Below are 17443 nucleotides of genomic sequence, written 5' to 3'. Positions count from 1 at the left end.
AACCAGCCAGTCCAACAACAGAGCAGTTCCCGCAACTCTGAGGCTAGTGGAACATCAGAAGGTAGAGTTGAGTTGTTCCTTTTATCTCCATTAAGTCACCTAAGGCCTCTGAGCCCTATTTCTTAAACCATAAAATAGAGTCAATACGCTGCATGTAGGGTTGGCATAAGAATCAAGTCAGACAATGTCTATGAAAGCTTTTTGTAAACACTAAATCACCAAATGTAACATTATTTATTTGCTTACACATTATTTATTGTTCATTATCTCATTTCTAATGCCATTGTACCTTCTCATGCTGGCTTTTTGGCCAGTACTTTACCTAGAGTCAGACACTGAGAATGGCAGTATAGTCAAATAATTTTATGATTCAAATTGGGAGTCTCCTACTTTATAATCTATCAGGTCTTGCGGTCAGCAACTTGTAAGCTTAAAACTGACATCTTAGATGTTCCTAAAATATTAAAACTTGAAGTAGCCATCATAGTCTGTGAACATGTTTTTAAAACCAGTAGGGAAAATATGAGGACAATCAAATTTGTTACAAATTTTTTCAGAACCTGGCTGATATGACACATCAAGATGGATTTCACAGTTATACATCTACAGAGGAATGTTGAGAGATAAGATGAAAGTAGCCCTCCTTATTAATCACACATTGTATATTTGACTTCTGCCTCCCTCCTCAGCCTTTAAATCAACTACATCTGGTTTTTGCTACTTAAATGTGCCATTATCGTTTGTATTAAAAGGCAGTTACTCCTACAGAAAGCAGCCCCACTTAATTAAAAAATAATTAACTAGAGTTATATTCATGTTACTCATCACAGCAGCCCAAATAAGAATTTTAGTATAGGTTTTTTACATATTTTTACAGTAGGGTCAGCAGAATTTGAAGACTGTGATGAATGCTTACATAAAGCAGTTATTTTGCTTTGCTGGTGTTACCTTTTACAGTTAAAAAAAAAGCATAGTAGTACAGAATAGAGAGATAAGAGCTAACATAGATAGAGTCACAAAGCAGCTGATCCTTGATGTAGTCACTATGTGCCAGAGGGTGTCCTCCTTTATTGGAGACTGAAACACATAACTGTATTACACCCAGAGCAAGTTGAGCTCTGGGAAATAACTCCCACTAACCAACTGCATAAGAAGTTGGTGTATAGGGATGCCTGCTAGCTCAGTTGGTAGAGGACACACCTCTTGATCTTGGGGTTGTGAGTTCAAGCCCCATGTTGGGCATAGAGGCTACTTAAAATAAACAAACAACCAAAAAACTGATGTATAATTATCACAGAGATCTATATTGAAGCTCATGCTGAGTGAGTTCTCTCTCAGTAGAGAAATCTACATAGGAAACCAAGTTATTATTTGAGCTTTCTTGATAAGCAGGGAATTTGACATTGAATAAATTCAGTAGTCTAAATGACTGCTACTCAAGGAAGTTGTCGTTTTGCAAACAAGTTAAGAAGCTTGCTCCAGAATTCCAGAATGTAAATTAAAGCATTACAGCATCACTTTCTTCATTGAGAAAGTCTTGCTCCTATATTTATATGCACATACACACATACATGTAGTAATAGTGTGCTTAGCAACATAGGTAATTTGCTTTCTGACACAGTTTCCTCATTTCACGTCACATTGTTCACAAACAGATCTCATATAGGTAATTCTTCTGTGGACCACACTTTGTGAGAAGCACTGGTCTTTGCCTGAATTAGAATTACATTGGGAGGCGTGTAAAATACATAGTTGTCTAGTATATACCCATGAAAATTCTGACTCAGTGTTCTGTTGTCTTGTACCTTCATCTGCATTTAAAAAATGCTTCCCATGTAGCTTTGATAAACATACAAGGTCGAAGAACTACACAATAATATGCAGAGTAATTAAATAGTACTTAGCTGAATAGGTTAGAGATTGAGAACATGGGTTTTGGCGTTGGAAGTTGAGTTATTATTTTTCTTGGGAAAATTGCTGTGGATTTTGTAGGTCTCAATAGTCTAACCTATAAAGCAGCTATAACAATACATACCATATAAACTTGTAAGGTTTAAGTGCTGTTATAAAAAGAAAGTACTTAGTTCAATACCTACCACATAGTAGACAATCGATAAATGTCAGCTGTAAATGGCAGGTAATCACCTCCATGATCAAGATTTACCTGCCATTTTTGAGAGTATATTCATTCATAATTTCCAAAAAGAGAGTTAAAGGATGTTATGAGGAAAAGGAAAACATGATGCAGAATCCAAGACAACAGATGCCTGATACTCCGACCTACCTTTCCACTACCTTTCCATTGTTGTTCAAATATGTTAGTTCAATTGGAATAAAGCCAAGGTTAGATGTGGCTTCGTTTAGACCTTACATTTTGTCAAGATAGTTTCTGGATAGCTATTCTAACCTATCAATGTTATATTTGTTTTATAATAAATGTTTGTAAGTTGAATTTTTTTTTCCTCTACCTCTAATTTTGGGAATAAAGGATGAAGGGGAGTTACTTTATATTGACCAAGAACATAGTCAGAATTTATTAATAACAATAAGAGCTTTGATTCTAACCTTTCATTTTCTTTATCTTGGGGCAGATTTATGTTTGATAAATAGAAATAAGCAAGAGACGGTGTTAGAAAGTGAACTGCCAGAGTTGCACAAAGGGGAATTTAGGTTTAGACTTTATTTATTACATGACAATAATATTACTATGGATTATAAAATAGTGGATGCATTATGGTTCACTAAATCAGTAAAAATCACGTAGCTGTTAATGATTTGGAACCCGGCTTATGAAGAACAACTTGGCAGAGCTATCAAGTGGTTAAGAGTGTTGGTATGAAAGTTAAGGACTTCAGCGTTCAAATCCAAGTCTGGCTGTTTTTGTGGTGTGTGGCCTTGGACCTGACTTCTCTGGGATGCAGTTTCCCCATATGTGTAATTGGGTAATAAAATGTAGTCACCACACAGTGGTGGGGGAGAATTAAGTGCACTGACAGGGAGGTGCAGGCCTCTTCTGTGTTTTTCAAGCGTGGTTATACTTAGCTTTATTCTCTCAGGTGTCTAACAACCTCCCTCAGAGTGTCACTTAGGAATTCCTCCTGACCCCTGTGGTATAATTTACTTTACAACCATTGTATTCCCTAAGATGGCACCATAGAGGACTAAATGTTACCCAAGGCAAGGAGGGCAAATACTGCTTTATAGCTTATACTTTCAGTGCTTCTCTGCTTTTTTAATTTTTTTTTTAGCTTTCAAAGGAGCACTGAGAATGGTTTTAGCTCATTCCGTGGCTCTGCAGCTCATTTTGTATACTGTTGCCTATACTTGACTATTCTCTTAAAAGCTTGTGTTTGGGGCACCCACCCTCCTCCCACTGCTTGTGTAATTCCCCTAACCCAGCATGGTCTTTTACTTTTCATTACATGAATGAAAGCAGGAGGCTGAGATTTCTGAGACCGGTAGTCAATGTGGTCTATTGAAAGACCAGAGAACCAAGATTTAGGTTTAAATGATCGTGCTAAGGCTGCTGCATTCTTGCTGGGTGACCTTGGGCTCATCATTGACCTTGTCTGATTCTGTTTCTTCAGCCATAAATAAAAGCAAACCAAAACAAATCACACGAAACAATGAGGCCATCTGTACCTCACTCACATCTTTGCAGTAAGGATTGAAGGAGTTGTAGAAAATAAGAAAGCACTATCCAAGTGCAAATTTTCATTATGATTGTGAGGATTATATATATGTATCAGTATATAAGGAGTTTGTTAGCAACTGGGTCCCTGTGTACTCTGCTCCCATTTCCCAACTCCCAGAAATGCAGAGGATCCCTGCCAGATGGCTGATTTGCCAGCTGTGTCTTGTTTTGTCATTGTAAATATTACATGCTCCAACTGAGAAGCTTTGCTTATAATGTAGTATGTTTTGTCCTTTATCTCTTGCAGATTGAGAATTACATTGTGGAAAATATGAAGTCGGAGATGGCCCAGATACAGCAGAATGCAGTCCAGAACCACACGGCCACCATGCTCGAGATAGGAACCAGCCTTCTCTCTCAGACCGCAGAACAGACCAGAAAGCTGACAGATGTTGAGACCCAGGTACACCCCTGGGCCAGAGTCGACAAACTCTTAACTGAGCAGAATTTTTTCCCCTTTAGCATACTCCATAAACACAGAGCACATTTCAACCACTGAGATTGGGGAAACATACACATTTTTGTTTATTGGTAATAACAACAATGACTGCCTGACATGCTATGCATGTTTCTTTTGATTTAATGAAGGTTGGTAGATGTAGCTTTGTGTGTGTTTGCAAAAACAGGACTGGCAAAGGACTTAATCAGCATTTAAATTCAAATAAACACTGCAGCTACCAACTATGATATGATATGTGTCAAACAAAATAACCATTTGGGTCAAATTGGTGCCTTTGATGTACATTTTTGACCTGTCTTGTTTCGCCTCTGATAATACACTAGCCATATGGCACCTGCAGAGTATTTATGCGTTCAGTAGATACACAGGAAAACCAAAATTAACTTAGCAGCAATGTGTAGTTTTATATATATATATATATATATATATATATATATATATATATAGTGCCATGGACAACAACATACTTCTTTATGTACAATCATACTTATTTCAGTACAGATCAGTAAAATGCCCTTTAGTCAGCACTGTCACAAACCTACTATTACAGTTCAGTGAAAATCTTTTTTTTTTTTTCAACGTTTATTTATTTATTTTTTTTTGGGACAGAGAGAGACAGAGCATGAACGGGGGAGGGGCAGAGAGAGAGGGAGACACAGAATCGGAAACAGGCTCCAGGCTCTGAGCCATCAGCCCAGAGCCTGACACGGGGCTCGAACTCCTGGACCGTGAGATCGTGACCTGGCTGAAGTCGGACGCCCAACCGACTGCGCCACCCAGGCGCCCCAGTGAAAATCTTTTTTGATGATTTGAAGATGATTTCTTGGTCCCATTTTAACCATGGAAGTAGTTGTTCCCATTACTATTCTGAAACCCAGGGGATGATTCTATCCTAGTGTAGTTGATTTCTGGAATTGAAGCTGAAATAAATTCTTAAAAGATAAACTGAGGCACATTGAATTGTCAAGAGTTTATTTGGGCATACATCAATTGAAATTGAGCAGCGTTTAGCTAAAAGTGGTTAGGAACATTCCACTGTGGGAGCTACAGGAAAGGTTGTAACAGAGAAGATGTGGAAGCAAATCAAGGAAATTATTTGATTGATGAGAGCCCAAGCAGTGGCCTTATTTCAGGAAGCCTAGCTGGCTGTTTGTGATTTGTTGTTCTCAATTTTCATTTTCTTCGATTCAGATGCACTGACTCTGGCTTAGGCTTTGATTTACTTAATGTAGGTTACTGAGGCATTAGAGCCACCTCAGTCTAATAGTCTCCTTATTTAATTATTTTAACAATATAAATTAAAAAATAAGATGCAACCTTATTTCCATTTTATTTTGTTTCTGTTAATGACATCACAGATCATATAATGATATTTAAAGATAAATAACAATGACAATTTATCTGGATGGAGCATTATATGTTATACAAACAGCTTTCCCATGTACAAATAATATTTATGAAAACCATTCAAAGCAGACAAGAGGTCAGAAATTTTGAGCAATTTTTTCACACTGATACAGCTAGTGAGTTGAATCGGCACTCTCATTCCTTTCCTTTTTTTATCTCTCTGGATTAGTAGTACTAATAATTAAACTAATTAAATAAGAACTTAAATGTGGATTACATTGGAGCAGTAAACCACATGGGCTTTGGAAAGTATTTTTTGCTGCACACTATTATCAGATAACTACAGGGGATGGGGAAGGGGAAGCTACATGTTATAACTAAAAAGTATGAGACTTTATATAATCATTTATTATCATACTAAACAAGTATGGCGATATGAACATTGGCTTCTTATGGTATAAATAATATGAGAGTATTTTCTCTTGCTTTTTTTTTTTTAGAACAGAATACTCACCTTCTCCTACAAAGCATTCTGTATATTCAGAAACTGAAACAACACAACCATACTTGACACAACCATACTTGAGTGAATATTTGAAATTTTTATACATTTATGAGTTTTAATGACTTACATGGCAGTGTTTTATTTTTTTCCATCCCCCAAATCCTTCTGAGTTATTTTTACTCATTTTCTACCTAGAAGTTGGAGTTGTGGTGGCGGTGTGGAGGGGGGGAGTCCCATTGTCAGCATCTTAATGTACAAATTGTACATTAGATTTTAAGAGATAAAAACTTGTTCTGCATCCTTAAGGCTAAAAAATATGTACTTTATGGAAAATAGTACAGAAAATTTGTAGGAAAAAAATGGCCTTACAGGGAACAGCTAAAACTAAAGAGTCATTAAAGGCCAATTAAAGTTTATTAGTTACTCCAAGAAGAATTTCAAGATAGCTAAAACCTGCAAAATATCTTAAAAATCACAAATCTATCAGAACTTGTGATGAGAAAGGTAGAGAAGGAAGACAGAAGCTCAGACCAACTATGTTCTACCTTAAGTAAATCCTGGGAGTTCTTTTCATTTGCATTTTGTTTATTTTTTTAAATTTATTAATTTATTTATTTTGTGAGAGAGGAAACATGAGTGGGGGAGGGATAGAGAATCCCAAGCAGGCTTCATGCTGTCAGTGCACAGCCAGACCCACAAACTGTGAGATCTTGACCCGAGCAGGAGTTGAACACTTAACTGATTGAGCCAACTGGGTACCCCTTCATATTCATTTTAATGTCTTCTAATTGTGCTACTGTAAAGCTGTTTTCATGTGAATGTGTACACATGTGGTGCTCTGTTGAACCTTTGCAACAGGCCTTGTTTGTTCTACTTAGACATAGCCATTCAAGTGCACTGAAGTACAGATGCAGGGGCAAGTTTGCAGAATGAATCCTAAATTGTTTCTTAATCTAAATGCATTCTATTCTTTAATAATCAGCATTTATAAACGAATAGACCCTTTGGGCTATCCAAGTATGCTCCTATGTTTTTGTTCCATGTTAATTCTCCTTTGTTTCACATTGGTAAGTGCTACTTTTCCTACACTGACTTCAGGTTCTCAGTTATTTTAGGAACTTATATCAATGGTTTTGCAACATATTTTAGTGTTCTAACTTTTACATGATAATGGTATAAAGACAAGTAACTTACTGCTTTCTAGTCCGCTGTCTAGACCTTCCAGAACTTAACAAAAGGTGGCAGAAACATGGTTTTACTGTAATGGCAATTAAAAATACTTATGTGTTTAACAAGCACCGTAATCAGAAAAGAAATAGATAATGAGCACGTCTAAATGACCCTGCTAGCCACAGTGGTGAGAATCAGGTGCCAACACCATGCCCGTACCTTCCTCTTCAGCCTAGCTTGTAGTGTTTTTCTCACTCTGTTATCAGTTTGTACCAATATCTCCTTTACTTCCAGTTCCTCTTTCCAAGTGTGCACTATGAAGGAGTTAGTTTCAGACATTATTCATGTCCCTTCCTGTAGTGGAAGTCTATTTCTGACTTCTCCCATGGGCCTATTTTGATTAGAGGTACACTAATAGACAAACTGTATTAGCATTCACCTCTCTTAATAGGTGTTTGGCTCTGTTCTAAGCAATTTTACATATATTAGCTACTTAATAATTAAAAAAAAATCCTGTGGGGTAGGTACCACCATCATCCCTTATATGTAAGTGATGAATCACTAAACTGTATTCCTGAAATCATTATTACAATATATGTAAACTAAATTTAAAAATTAAATTTAAATAAAATAGAATTTAAATAAATTTAAATAAAATTTAAAAATTAGAAAAAAATATAGTAAAGATGTGGGAACTGAAATCCAGAGAGGTGAAGCAACTTGTCCTGAGTGAAACAACTAGTGGTAAATGTTAGAGCAAAAATTTTACCCCAGGAAATCTGGCATCACAGTCTACATGCCTTACTGGCTCCCTTTGTGTCTATTCTGCCTCTCTCAAGGTTCCTTTCTCTCTTTAAGGTTGTAGAAACTAAATGGGCCCAAGCAGAGGGTAAGATGGAAATCAGAAAAGATGAAAGTAATGTGAACCTAATAGTAGCAGCTGAAAGTTTTCTATAAATGATAAGGATACTGCTGCTGTTGCTGTTCTGCTGCTGCTGATGGCACCACCAATTATTGCCATTTTGCCTTGTGCCTGCACATTGTCTCATGTGATCCTAGACTCCAGTGTTATCCTTGCCATTTGCTGGCTGTGTAACTAACTATAGGGCAGTTCCTTAGACACTTAGCCTATGTTTCCTCTAATTTCCAATTATTTATATAGGAACCATAGTCTTAGGAATGGAATTTAACCAAATTTTAAAAGGTATATTTTGAGTGTCTTCTTAATGCAAGAGGTTTTAATAGGTACTGTATAGAATACAATAAGTAAAGCAATCCTTATCCTCAGGTAGCTTAATTGAGTTAATGTGGCAAAACTTGTCTAAACCATTTCTTCCTTAACTTTCCATCAAATAAGTTAGCTATGAAGCCATTTCTTATTGCCATAAAAATGCATCTTTCCAGTCTCCTACTGTGGGGGTTTCATTGACCAATGACCCCAGCTGCTGTACTCTGAAATCCATCACTATGTTGATGCAGAAGGCACAATTCCCAGTGAAACGCTGTAGTAGCAATACTTAGTCAGACCTGCCCCTGGGAGCTGTTGGACTCCACTGACACATGACTTTGGCTAAGGGCTCTCCCTCAGCCTTGCTGAACTTTCTCACAGCTTCCCTGGAGGCCAAGATTTCCACTCAATCTTCTTTCCTTCCCTTTCTTTTTCACTGTGATTAGACCTGCATCCTAGTCAGAAGGTGCTCCTAGACACCTCTGTCTTCTTCCCAACTTTCCTTTACAGGCATTCCCCCTAATAAATTTCTTATATGTGTAATCTCATTTTGTCATCTGCTTGTCAGAGGTCATACACCTGTTGTTTGGACTTCAGTTATACAATTGCAAGTTTAAGCCAGTTCAGGAACAGATTAGTCAATGAGCATCAGTCTCTAGACAGAAATAGGTTTGAGAAGGCAGCTCTCAAAGTTGAGCCACTGGATCTCTTCAACTGAAGAGAGATAGTTGAATAAATATTTAACCTTGGCCTAGTTAAAATGGCAGTAAAATGAATTTGCTAATGGGTCATCCAAGAAAAATACCCTGGTAATTAACTTTCTCACAAGGTCTGGAAAAAGTATTTGATAACCCATTTGAAGAGGTCTCAGTGAACTATGACCCACAGGTCAAATTTGAATTGCCAGCTCCTTTTATAAATAAAGTTTTTATTGAATACAGCTACACTCATTCATGTATATGTTGTGTATGGATGCTTTCCCAATAAATTTGAGTTGAGTAGTTGTACCAGAAACCATATAGCCCACCAATATATTTATTATCTGTCCCTTTATAGAAAAAGCTGGCCACCCCTTGTACTAGGATACAAATTTCTAGAGAGCAAGGATTTTCTCTGTCTTGTTCACTGCTCTTTTTATAACATCACTTGGTACACAGTAGGTTCTCAATAAATGCTTGTCAAATGATTATATTAACTAATACTAGTCCCTTAATTTCTGTAGATTTCGGCCCAGTGCTCCTAAAATCAAAGGTAGTGTCCTAAAGATTATATGTTGATTATTCTTTATACCCATAAATAGCTGATGGGTCAGAATAGGACTTTGAATAGAAGCACTCTACTGCAAAGTTACTCTGACCAACTAAGAACATTGGATGACAGCATTTTCTGTATACTCTAAGAAGCATGAGAAATTTGGCCACTTTCCTGCTTCATAGTGCTAGTTTAGTATTGGAGTGGGGAGAGGAGAGAAATCAGATATCATTAGCCATGACAAGCAGAAGATGTGGATGTCATGGTGATTTGAAAGAAACAATTTCAATAGCCATGAGTCTATTGACTGAGGGAAGGTACCTTTCTTAGCCAGAGTGAAGCTGCTTGTATACAGCTACATGAGCCTGTAGGAAAGAAGTCAGACTCCGGAGACAAACTACCTGGGTTCCATTCTGACTCCTCTGTGCATTAGCTCTGTAATATATGCACTGTCTGTACTAAACTCCATAACCCAATGAGATTTTCCTTGTGCTATTTATATATAATATAAATAAAATATAAAATATTACAGATAACAATTAGATAGTATTAATTCAGTAACATTATCATGACTAAGAGTAACAGTAACTCTCTAAGATTAGCTAATTTTCACCTTCAAATTTCCTCGATTGTTCTACAAAAATTTTCATAGGTGTTTTATTTTTTTTTAAGATGTAATATAGTCCCTTTTAATTTGGAGCACTCTTTCGATTTTCTTTTCTTCAGGTTTTTAAGACACCGGGCCCATTGTTTTTGTAGAGTGTCCCATATTCTGAACTTCTCTGAGTATTTCTTTGTGATGCATTTTAACTTATTCATTCTAACGGTTCCTTTAAACTGGAAGCTAAAGGCTCAATCAGATTGAGTTGAACACTGCGGTGGGAGTTCTTTGTAGAATTACTCACCACTCCCTATTATCTGGAAGCACAAATGCCAGCTTGCCGCACTCTCAGTGATGCTATTTTAACTCAGGGTAGAAGCATCCATGTCTCGCCATCTTAGTTGTCTACTTTCCCTTTGGAAAGTAGCAGATAACCTGGAGGGGGTACTTTGTCACACTGCCCACTATTGACCAAATAAATTCTTTCACCAAGTTTTAAAATGGTGATCTTCTGATTCCTTGAACACATAGCAGCCTTTATTCCATTGTAAAAATCTATTTATCAAGGCGTCATATTTTGTGTTACATTTTTCATTTGAAAAACAAAATTAAAGTAAAAAGAAGTATAAACTACAAACAAAGCTGATTTCAAAGCTAACATGCTAAGAAGGAAATGTTCTTTTGTGGGAGATTTTCCTTTTAAGCAAGATCAGAGGCACTCTTAAAAGTATTAAAGGGAAGCTGGCTGAAATTCTCTAACTCACTTTGGTTGCAAAACTAGTAATTTTTATTTAAAAATTTTTATTTTTCAATGAAAGAACTAACATTTTAGAGTTCATAACTTCTCAGTTTCAAGTCTTATGTCTTACATAAGGAAGATACCCCTCCTTCCTTCCTTTCTTTCTTTCTTTCTTTCTTTCTTTCTTTCTAGATGTACATTGGAATATGTTTAGGCTAAACAAAATGAAATGTCTTAGTCATTTTAATGGAACACTTAGATTATTGCTAAGCAGCAAGTTTCACAGACACATGGCAAGAAAGTAGCCAATTTATCATAGTTTCTTGTACAATTCTCATGGTAGCTCGTTTTTGAACTGTAGGCCTGTGTTAATACATCAGTGGAGAGAATTGAAATAAAGTGGTTATTTGGTCAAAGTGATGGGAAAATAAGAGAAGGGCTTGGCATTTGTTCTCAGGAGTGACCTGAGATGACCTGACACCTAGCCTGGACTAAGTGAGATTTGAGATCTGTCTCTCTCCTTCTCTTATATTCAGATGCTTCTTTAGATTTAGATTTTAGATTGTTATCATTGAAGGCCCACTTAACATTCACATGGCCTGCTACCCTCTCCCTGACAATGACCCGACTTGAAAAATAACTCACTGTCCATTGTCTAGTATATCATCCAACAAATAGCTCTGACTGTGCCAGTATGCCACCCATGCTGGGCACTGGCAGTTTGGAGGGCTCCAGATGGAGTAGTCCTGTCTCTGTGTAACTGACATCCTCCTGGGGGTAGAGAAACAGCAAATGAGCGAACAGAAGATAATTTCCAATAGTGATGATTTTATAAAGCCAATAAAACAAGGGTGACTTGATAGAGGATGATGGGGAGTTATATTTCAAACAGTTGCCAGGAAGGGCCTCCAAAAGGAAGAATTGATTGATAAGAAATCAGCCATGCATCTGGGATATGGTGGGCAACTGCAAATGCAAAGACCCTGAGGTAGCAATGAATTTGGCATGTTGGGGTGGCAAGAAGAAGGACAATGCGGTTAGAGCATAATAAAACAAGAAAGGGAATGGCAGGATGAGATCTGAGAAGTAAGTAGTATTCTGATCACATAGGACCATGTGGGCCAGGCTAAGAACTTTGGAATTTATTCACATTGCAAAGAGAAGCAATTAACAGATTTAACATTGGTGATGACATAAGGTGACTTACGTTTTTAAAAAGATCATTCTGGTGTTATGTAGCAAACTGACTGGAGGTAGGACAAAGTGGAGAAAAATTGGGAACTGTTATAGTCTCCAGACTTACGTATAGACAACTTCATTTTTAATTTTAGATAGCTCAATTCTCTTCTCAGTGTTCTCTCAGTATATATATATTATAATATATAATATATTATAGTAATAATACTATACTGTATATAATAATATATTATATAATATATTATATACTATATTATAATATATAATAATATAATTATATCATATATCATATATCATATAATATATTATATATTATATTATGATATATAATAATAATACTATACTGTGTCTAATAATTAGTATAGTATAGTATAGTATAATAATATATAGTATAGTATTACTATACTATATAAATTATATATAAATTATGTAATTATTACTCTACTATATATAATATAGTATTAATATAATACTATACATAGTATTATAGTATTATTACTATACTATATATAGTATTATATATAATTATATGTATAATATATATTATATATTAATTCTAGTTAATAAACAAAAAACTTGCATAGAAAAAATATGTTTACCAGTTCAAAATTAAATTGTGTGTATCCCCAATCCTTACATTCTCTACCATTCTCTCCTCTGGGCTGCTTTGAACTCTGTCCTCAAATCCCAGTTCCTCTTGCTCCTGTTTTTCCTCAAATGAAGTGACTCAGTAGAGGAAAATATTTTTTTTTTAACTCTAAAACACTCCATAAGTATTGATTAATAGTAGTAACTTTTAGATTGGCTTTCAGATCTATATTTATGACAATTTTATGAATGAATCATAGAAACTTCAAACTTTTTGTTGTTTATTTATTTTTGAGAGAGAGAGAGCACAAGTGGAGGAGGTGCAGAGAGAGGAGGGGACAGAGGATCCAAAGTGAGCTTCATGCTGACAGCAGCGAGCCCAACTAGGCTCGGACTCATGAACGTCGAGAACATGACCTGAGCCAAAGTTGGTTGCTCAATCGACTGAGTCACCAAGGTGCCCTGAAACTTCGAACTTTTTTAAAGCACAAATGCCCCATCTTGCTATTTTCTTGCCCACTCCTTCACCATCCAACATGTCACCCCTCCCCCACCATGGGACTGAGACCTAGGTGAGGAGAGTGGAATCAAGTCATGCAAAATGAAATAACACATGTGCAGAGGCAGATCCTGTCTTTATTTTAAAATTATACTATGTTCAGCATGGATATTTTTGCACTAATTTTGATCTTTCAAAATGTTGCATTAAAATATTATCTTGATTACTGAATTTCTTGACATCTGCTTAAATTTTACAACTGAGAAAATTGCCTCTCTCATCTCTCCCTAGTTCTTGTCCTCCTCTCTTGCAAATCCATCCCCTTCCCCCACAACCTCTCATAGCCCAAGTCTAACCCTGGTCGTATCAGTATGTTTTGAAAAGGTTATGTGCATCTGATGTAATCCCAGGTTTAGACCTGCTACAGAAAAGGAGGAAAGCTCTAATAGTGTCATTTTTAGAGGAGGACCTATAGATTGATATTGACCCTCCAGAAGGATTTCCAGGTCCCTTTCAAAAAGTAATTCTTTTTTTTTTTAAGGTTTTTTTTTTTTTTAATTCTGAGAGACAGAGAGAGAGAGAGAGAGCACAAGTTGGTGAGGGGGAGAGAGAGAGAGGGAAAGAGAGAATCTCAAGCAGTCTCCATGCTGTTAGTGCAGAGCCCGACATGGTACTTGAACCCACAAACCTCCACAAACTGTGAGATCATAACCTGAGCCGAAACCAAGACCTGGGTGCTTACCCAACTGAGCCACCCAGTAAGAAAAGTGTGATGGTTTTAAATTTTCAAATGACATAGGAAGCTTTTAAGCTAATTATACTTTTTTTTTCCTTGCTTTGTTTACCTCCCTTAGAGACGACTCAGGTAGAAGGGGTGGACACAACAGAGATAGGGAGGAATAAAGACAGTGGCACAGTTTTGAAGGCATCTTATAGGATTGAAGTGTGTGATGTGTTTTTTTGGAGAATGAACCCAAAGCCTTTTGGCTTATGACTCACAGACTCATGTTATATTAAAGCCTGACTAGCAACATGAGTCTTGATGATTCAAGATAAGTTGAACATTTATATTTTCTAGAGTACCCAGTGTAGTGCAGTTGAAAAGAATACTACAGTCTGTCTTCAGTGCAATCTGGGTTCCTGGTCCCTTCATTTGCTCTGATGAAGACCCAAGATGGTTTAACTAAACCTCTTAGTGTTCTGTGTAGAACATTAAAATTAGAGTCACACTATCTGGGTTCAGAACCCAGTCCTTCCCTTGGTTCCTACATCAGTTTTGGCCTCTCTCTGAACCTTAATTTCCTCATTTATAAAGTGAAGGTAGCAATTCTTCCTTAGTGTGTTATGTGCCCATGTCCCTAAAATGACATGATATCTGGAAGGGCTGGCATGACCTAATAATGATAGTTATTCAATAACTTTGTAGTCATTAATCTGTCTAAACTATGTCAAGAGCTGTTTACACATTTATAATTAATTTTTTTAAGGTAAGGGATCGAAGCAGGCAAATTTTACTTGCCTATTAGCTATTAATTGTTGTACACAATATCTAAGACTTTATAATAATTCTCATCATATAAATATTGGAGGCAAGCAGCACAATAGAATAATATCCTAGGGATTCAGGACATGAACATTTATATATGAACATGGATTTAACAATTCAATTTTCTCATTCAACTGCAACCTCAGTCTCGAATGAATACAATGATTAGGACACATTGTAAAACATTAATTAGTAGAATGTAGACCATTTAATTAATTATTCTGGAAGAAGTATCATTTTAAAAGGAAACACAGCTAAATGAAAAACTAAAACTTCTTTTCAGTCTTTGTGATTGAAGTTTGAAATGTTTTTATCTTTTATCTTTTATCTTGAGGTACTAAATCAAACTTCTCGGCTTGAAATACAACTGCTAGAGAATTCATTATCAACATACAAGCTAGAGAAGCAGCTTCTTCAACAGACAAATGAAATCTTAAAGATTCATGAGAAAAACAGGTGAGGATTGTTGTATTCCAAATATTTACAGGTGTACTTATTTTTATCCTTCACCTTTCTGTCAACACTTAAAAAAAAAGATTGAGGTGGTTTGCAAAAATGGAAATATAGAGGCAATATAAGAAGAATAATACTGTTGCTTACACTCTTGAAACATTTGCTTTTTATAACTTTTAGCACTAATTTATCTAATGTTTAGTTGTGCAAATTCTACCATATCCACAAAAATTGAGTCTATGATTGAATTCAGTGACACAAAATAGTGACAGTTTTTAGCAGGATGAAATCTGTAGCAATAGAGGAAAAAAGTAGTCTCTGAAACTCTATAACTTGAATTGTCACTCTATCTGCCCTTAAACTTTCATAAAACTACAAGATTGTTGAATTCACAGATCTTGCACTAGAGAGAAGCAGATTTTATTTTTCCCAGAAAATTATTTACGTGTAAAGCTGATTTAAGAGTTGCTCACCACTCCCCCCACCCCCCCCCCCCCGGCCTTTTCCCCATTTAAAGTTATTTACTCTGGATATAATAATTTATTTAGTTTTATAGATGTGTTTTATAACCTGTGAATCATCTCAGGTAAGTGAAATGGGACTTAAAGATCACCCCAGAGGTGGGATGGCATATAGACTATATCATTTTGAAGTTATTGGCATTCATGATGGATAATTCAATCAAAGCAATGACCTCTGTAGGACAAATGCATTGCTTGTTAAGTGGCTTCTGGATATTTGGATGGCTTGAAGACGTTTCAGTTTTTGTCCATTATATTAGGTTTAAAACCATTGTATTTCTAGAAACTAGTTCAATACCTTGTGTCATTAGAACTAGAGTTTCCATCATGTTTCTCACCAGGAAGTTACCTACGAGGACTGCTGGTTCTCTTACTTTACAGATGAGGGGATACACTTAGTGGAAGTGAGTGATTTGTCCAAGGTTACACAGCTTGCTGGTGGCACAGCTGGGAATGTAATTCAGGTTTCTTTCTTCCTAGCCCTGCTCTTTCCACTGTAGCACATGGTCTTTCAATACCACTATCTGCAGCCTTGAAAGATTCCCTAACTATACACTAAAAGTAGCCCTTAGTGACAACAATTACAGTGGAACTTATACATGAAGAAGATAAACCTGGCTGTTGATTTAGAGTCTGAAAGGGGTCATGCATACTCTATGACTTGTATTTCTAAGTTTTACATTTATTTATCTTTGTACTGTGTCACGGGGTAAACTGTATAACTATAAATAAACTTGACAGGACTTGACCCTGAACTGGTTGCATAATGAAATGTTTTGGAATTGAAAATCCTGCTGAAAAGTACCATTTATTCTCCTGCTGTTTCACAGTAACCAGACATATACATGTAGCAGGTATATTTTACTTCAACCATCCCTCGGTTTTAGGGTCCCACCATGCTTTAATTTGGTTGCTAAAAGTGAACCCCCTTATAGTCATGTATTTCAGTATGCTACTGTGAAAGCTTTGTCTAGGAATGGATAAGTAAAATGAAGTTTTTACCTTATTTTTCAGTTGTTTTTATAATTACGTAAATAACAGACCCTTAATGTAGAAAAAGGAGAAAGTACACAAAATAAAATGAAAAACCACAATCCTGACACATTGAGAAAGCTGCATATGTTGCTATATGTTATATAAAAACATATATTTTTTGTGGAAAGCTGTGTCATGCTATACACACTGTTTTTCAGCCTGCTTTCTTTGGAAACAGATATCTTTTCTCATGAATAAATATTCATCTAGTATCATTCTTAATAATTGCATGGTATTTCGTTTTAAGGTGTAACCTAGGGTGCTTTCAGTCTCTCACTAAGTATGTTACCATATATGATTTATCTTTTAAAAAGTTGTCAGTATGAATCTGCATTCTTCAGTTCTTCCCCTGCTGATATGTGTATTATCTCTTGGTCCGCATCTGACACTTGAGCTGTCAGGATACCATAAAAAAACCCAGGAGGACTAAAAGGTCTCACTCTTAACTACAAAAACAACTGCTGTCCCTTAAGTGTCACTGTACTCAGCTCTCTCTCTCTCTCTCCCTCTCCTTCTCTCTAGGTGGCTCTGCCTCTTTCTCTGTCCCTCTTTTCTTCTCATATTCATTCTTTCTTTTCCTTTTTCTTCTTCTTTTTCTTTTCTTCTTCT

The 17443-nt window shown here is 36.2% G+C and overlaps 1 protein-coding gene across 4 annotated transcripts in view; it reads left to right on the top strand.

The window, feature by feature from the left end:
- ANGPT1 (angiopoietin 1) overlaps positions 1-17443 on the top strand; it is a 242237-nt gene that overhangs the window by 138382 nt on the left and 86412 nt on the right. For all 4 annotated transcript variants that reach the window (XM_047842771.1, XM_047842770.1, XM_047842772.1 and 1 more), the window contains exons 2-3: positions 3942-4097; positions 15160-15281. In XM_047842771.1, the coding sequence (XP_047698727.1) occupies positions 3942-4097; positions 15160-15281 (278 nt within the window). The remainder of the gene's footprint in view (positions 1-3941; positions 4098-15159; positions 15282-17443) is intronic.

Source organism: Prionailurus viverrinus, chromosome F2 (genome assembly GCF_022837055.1).
Source record: "Prionailurus viverrinus isolate Anna chromosome F2, UM_Priviv_1.0, whole genome shotgun sequence".
Taxonomy (NCBI): Eukaryota; Metazoa; Chordata; class Mammalia; order Carnivora; family Felidae; genus Prionailurus; species Prionailurus viverrinus.
This window is presented reverse-complemented; position numbering and strand designations above follow the sequence as displayed.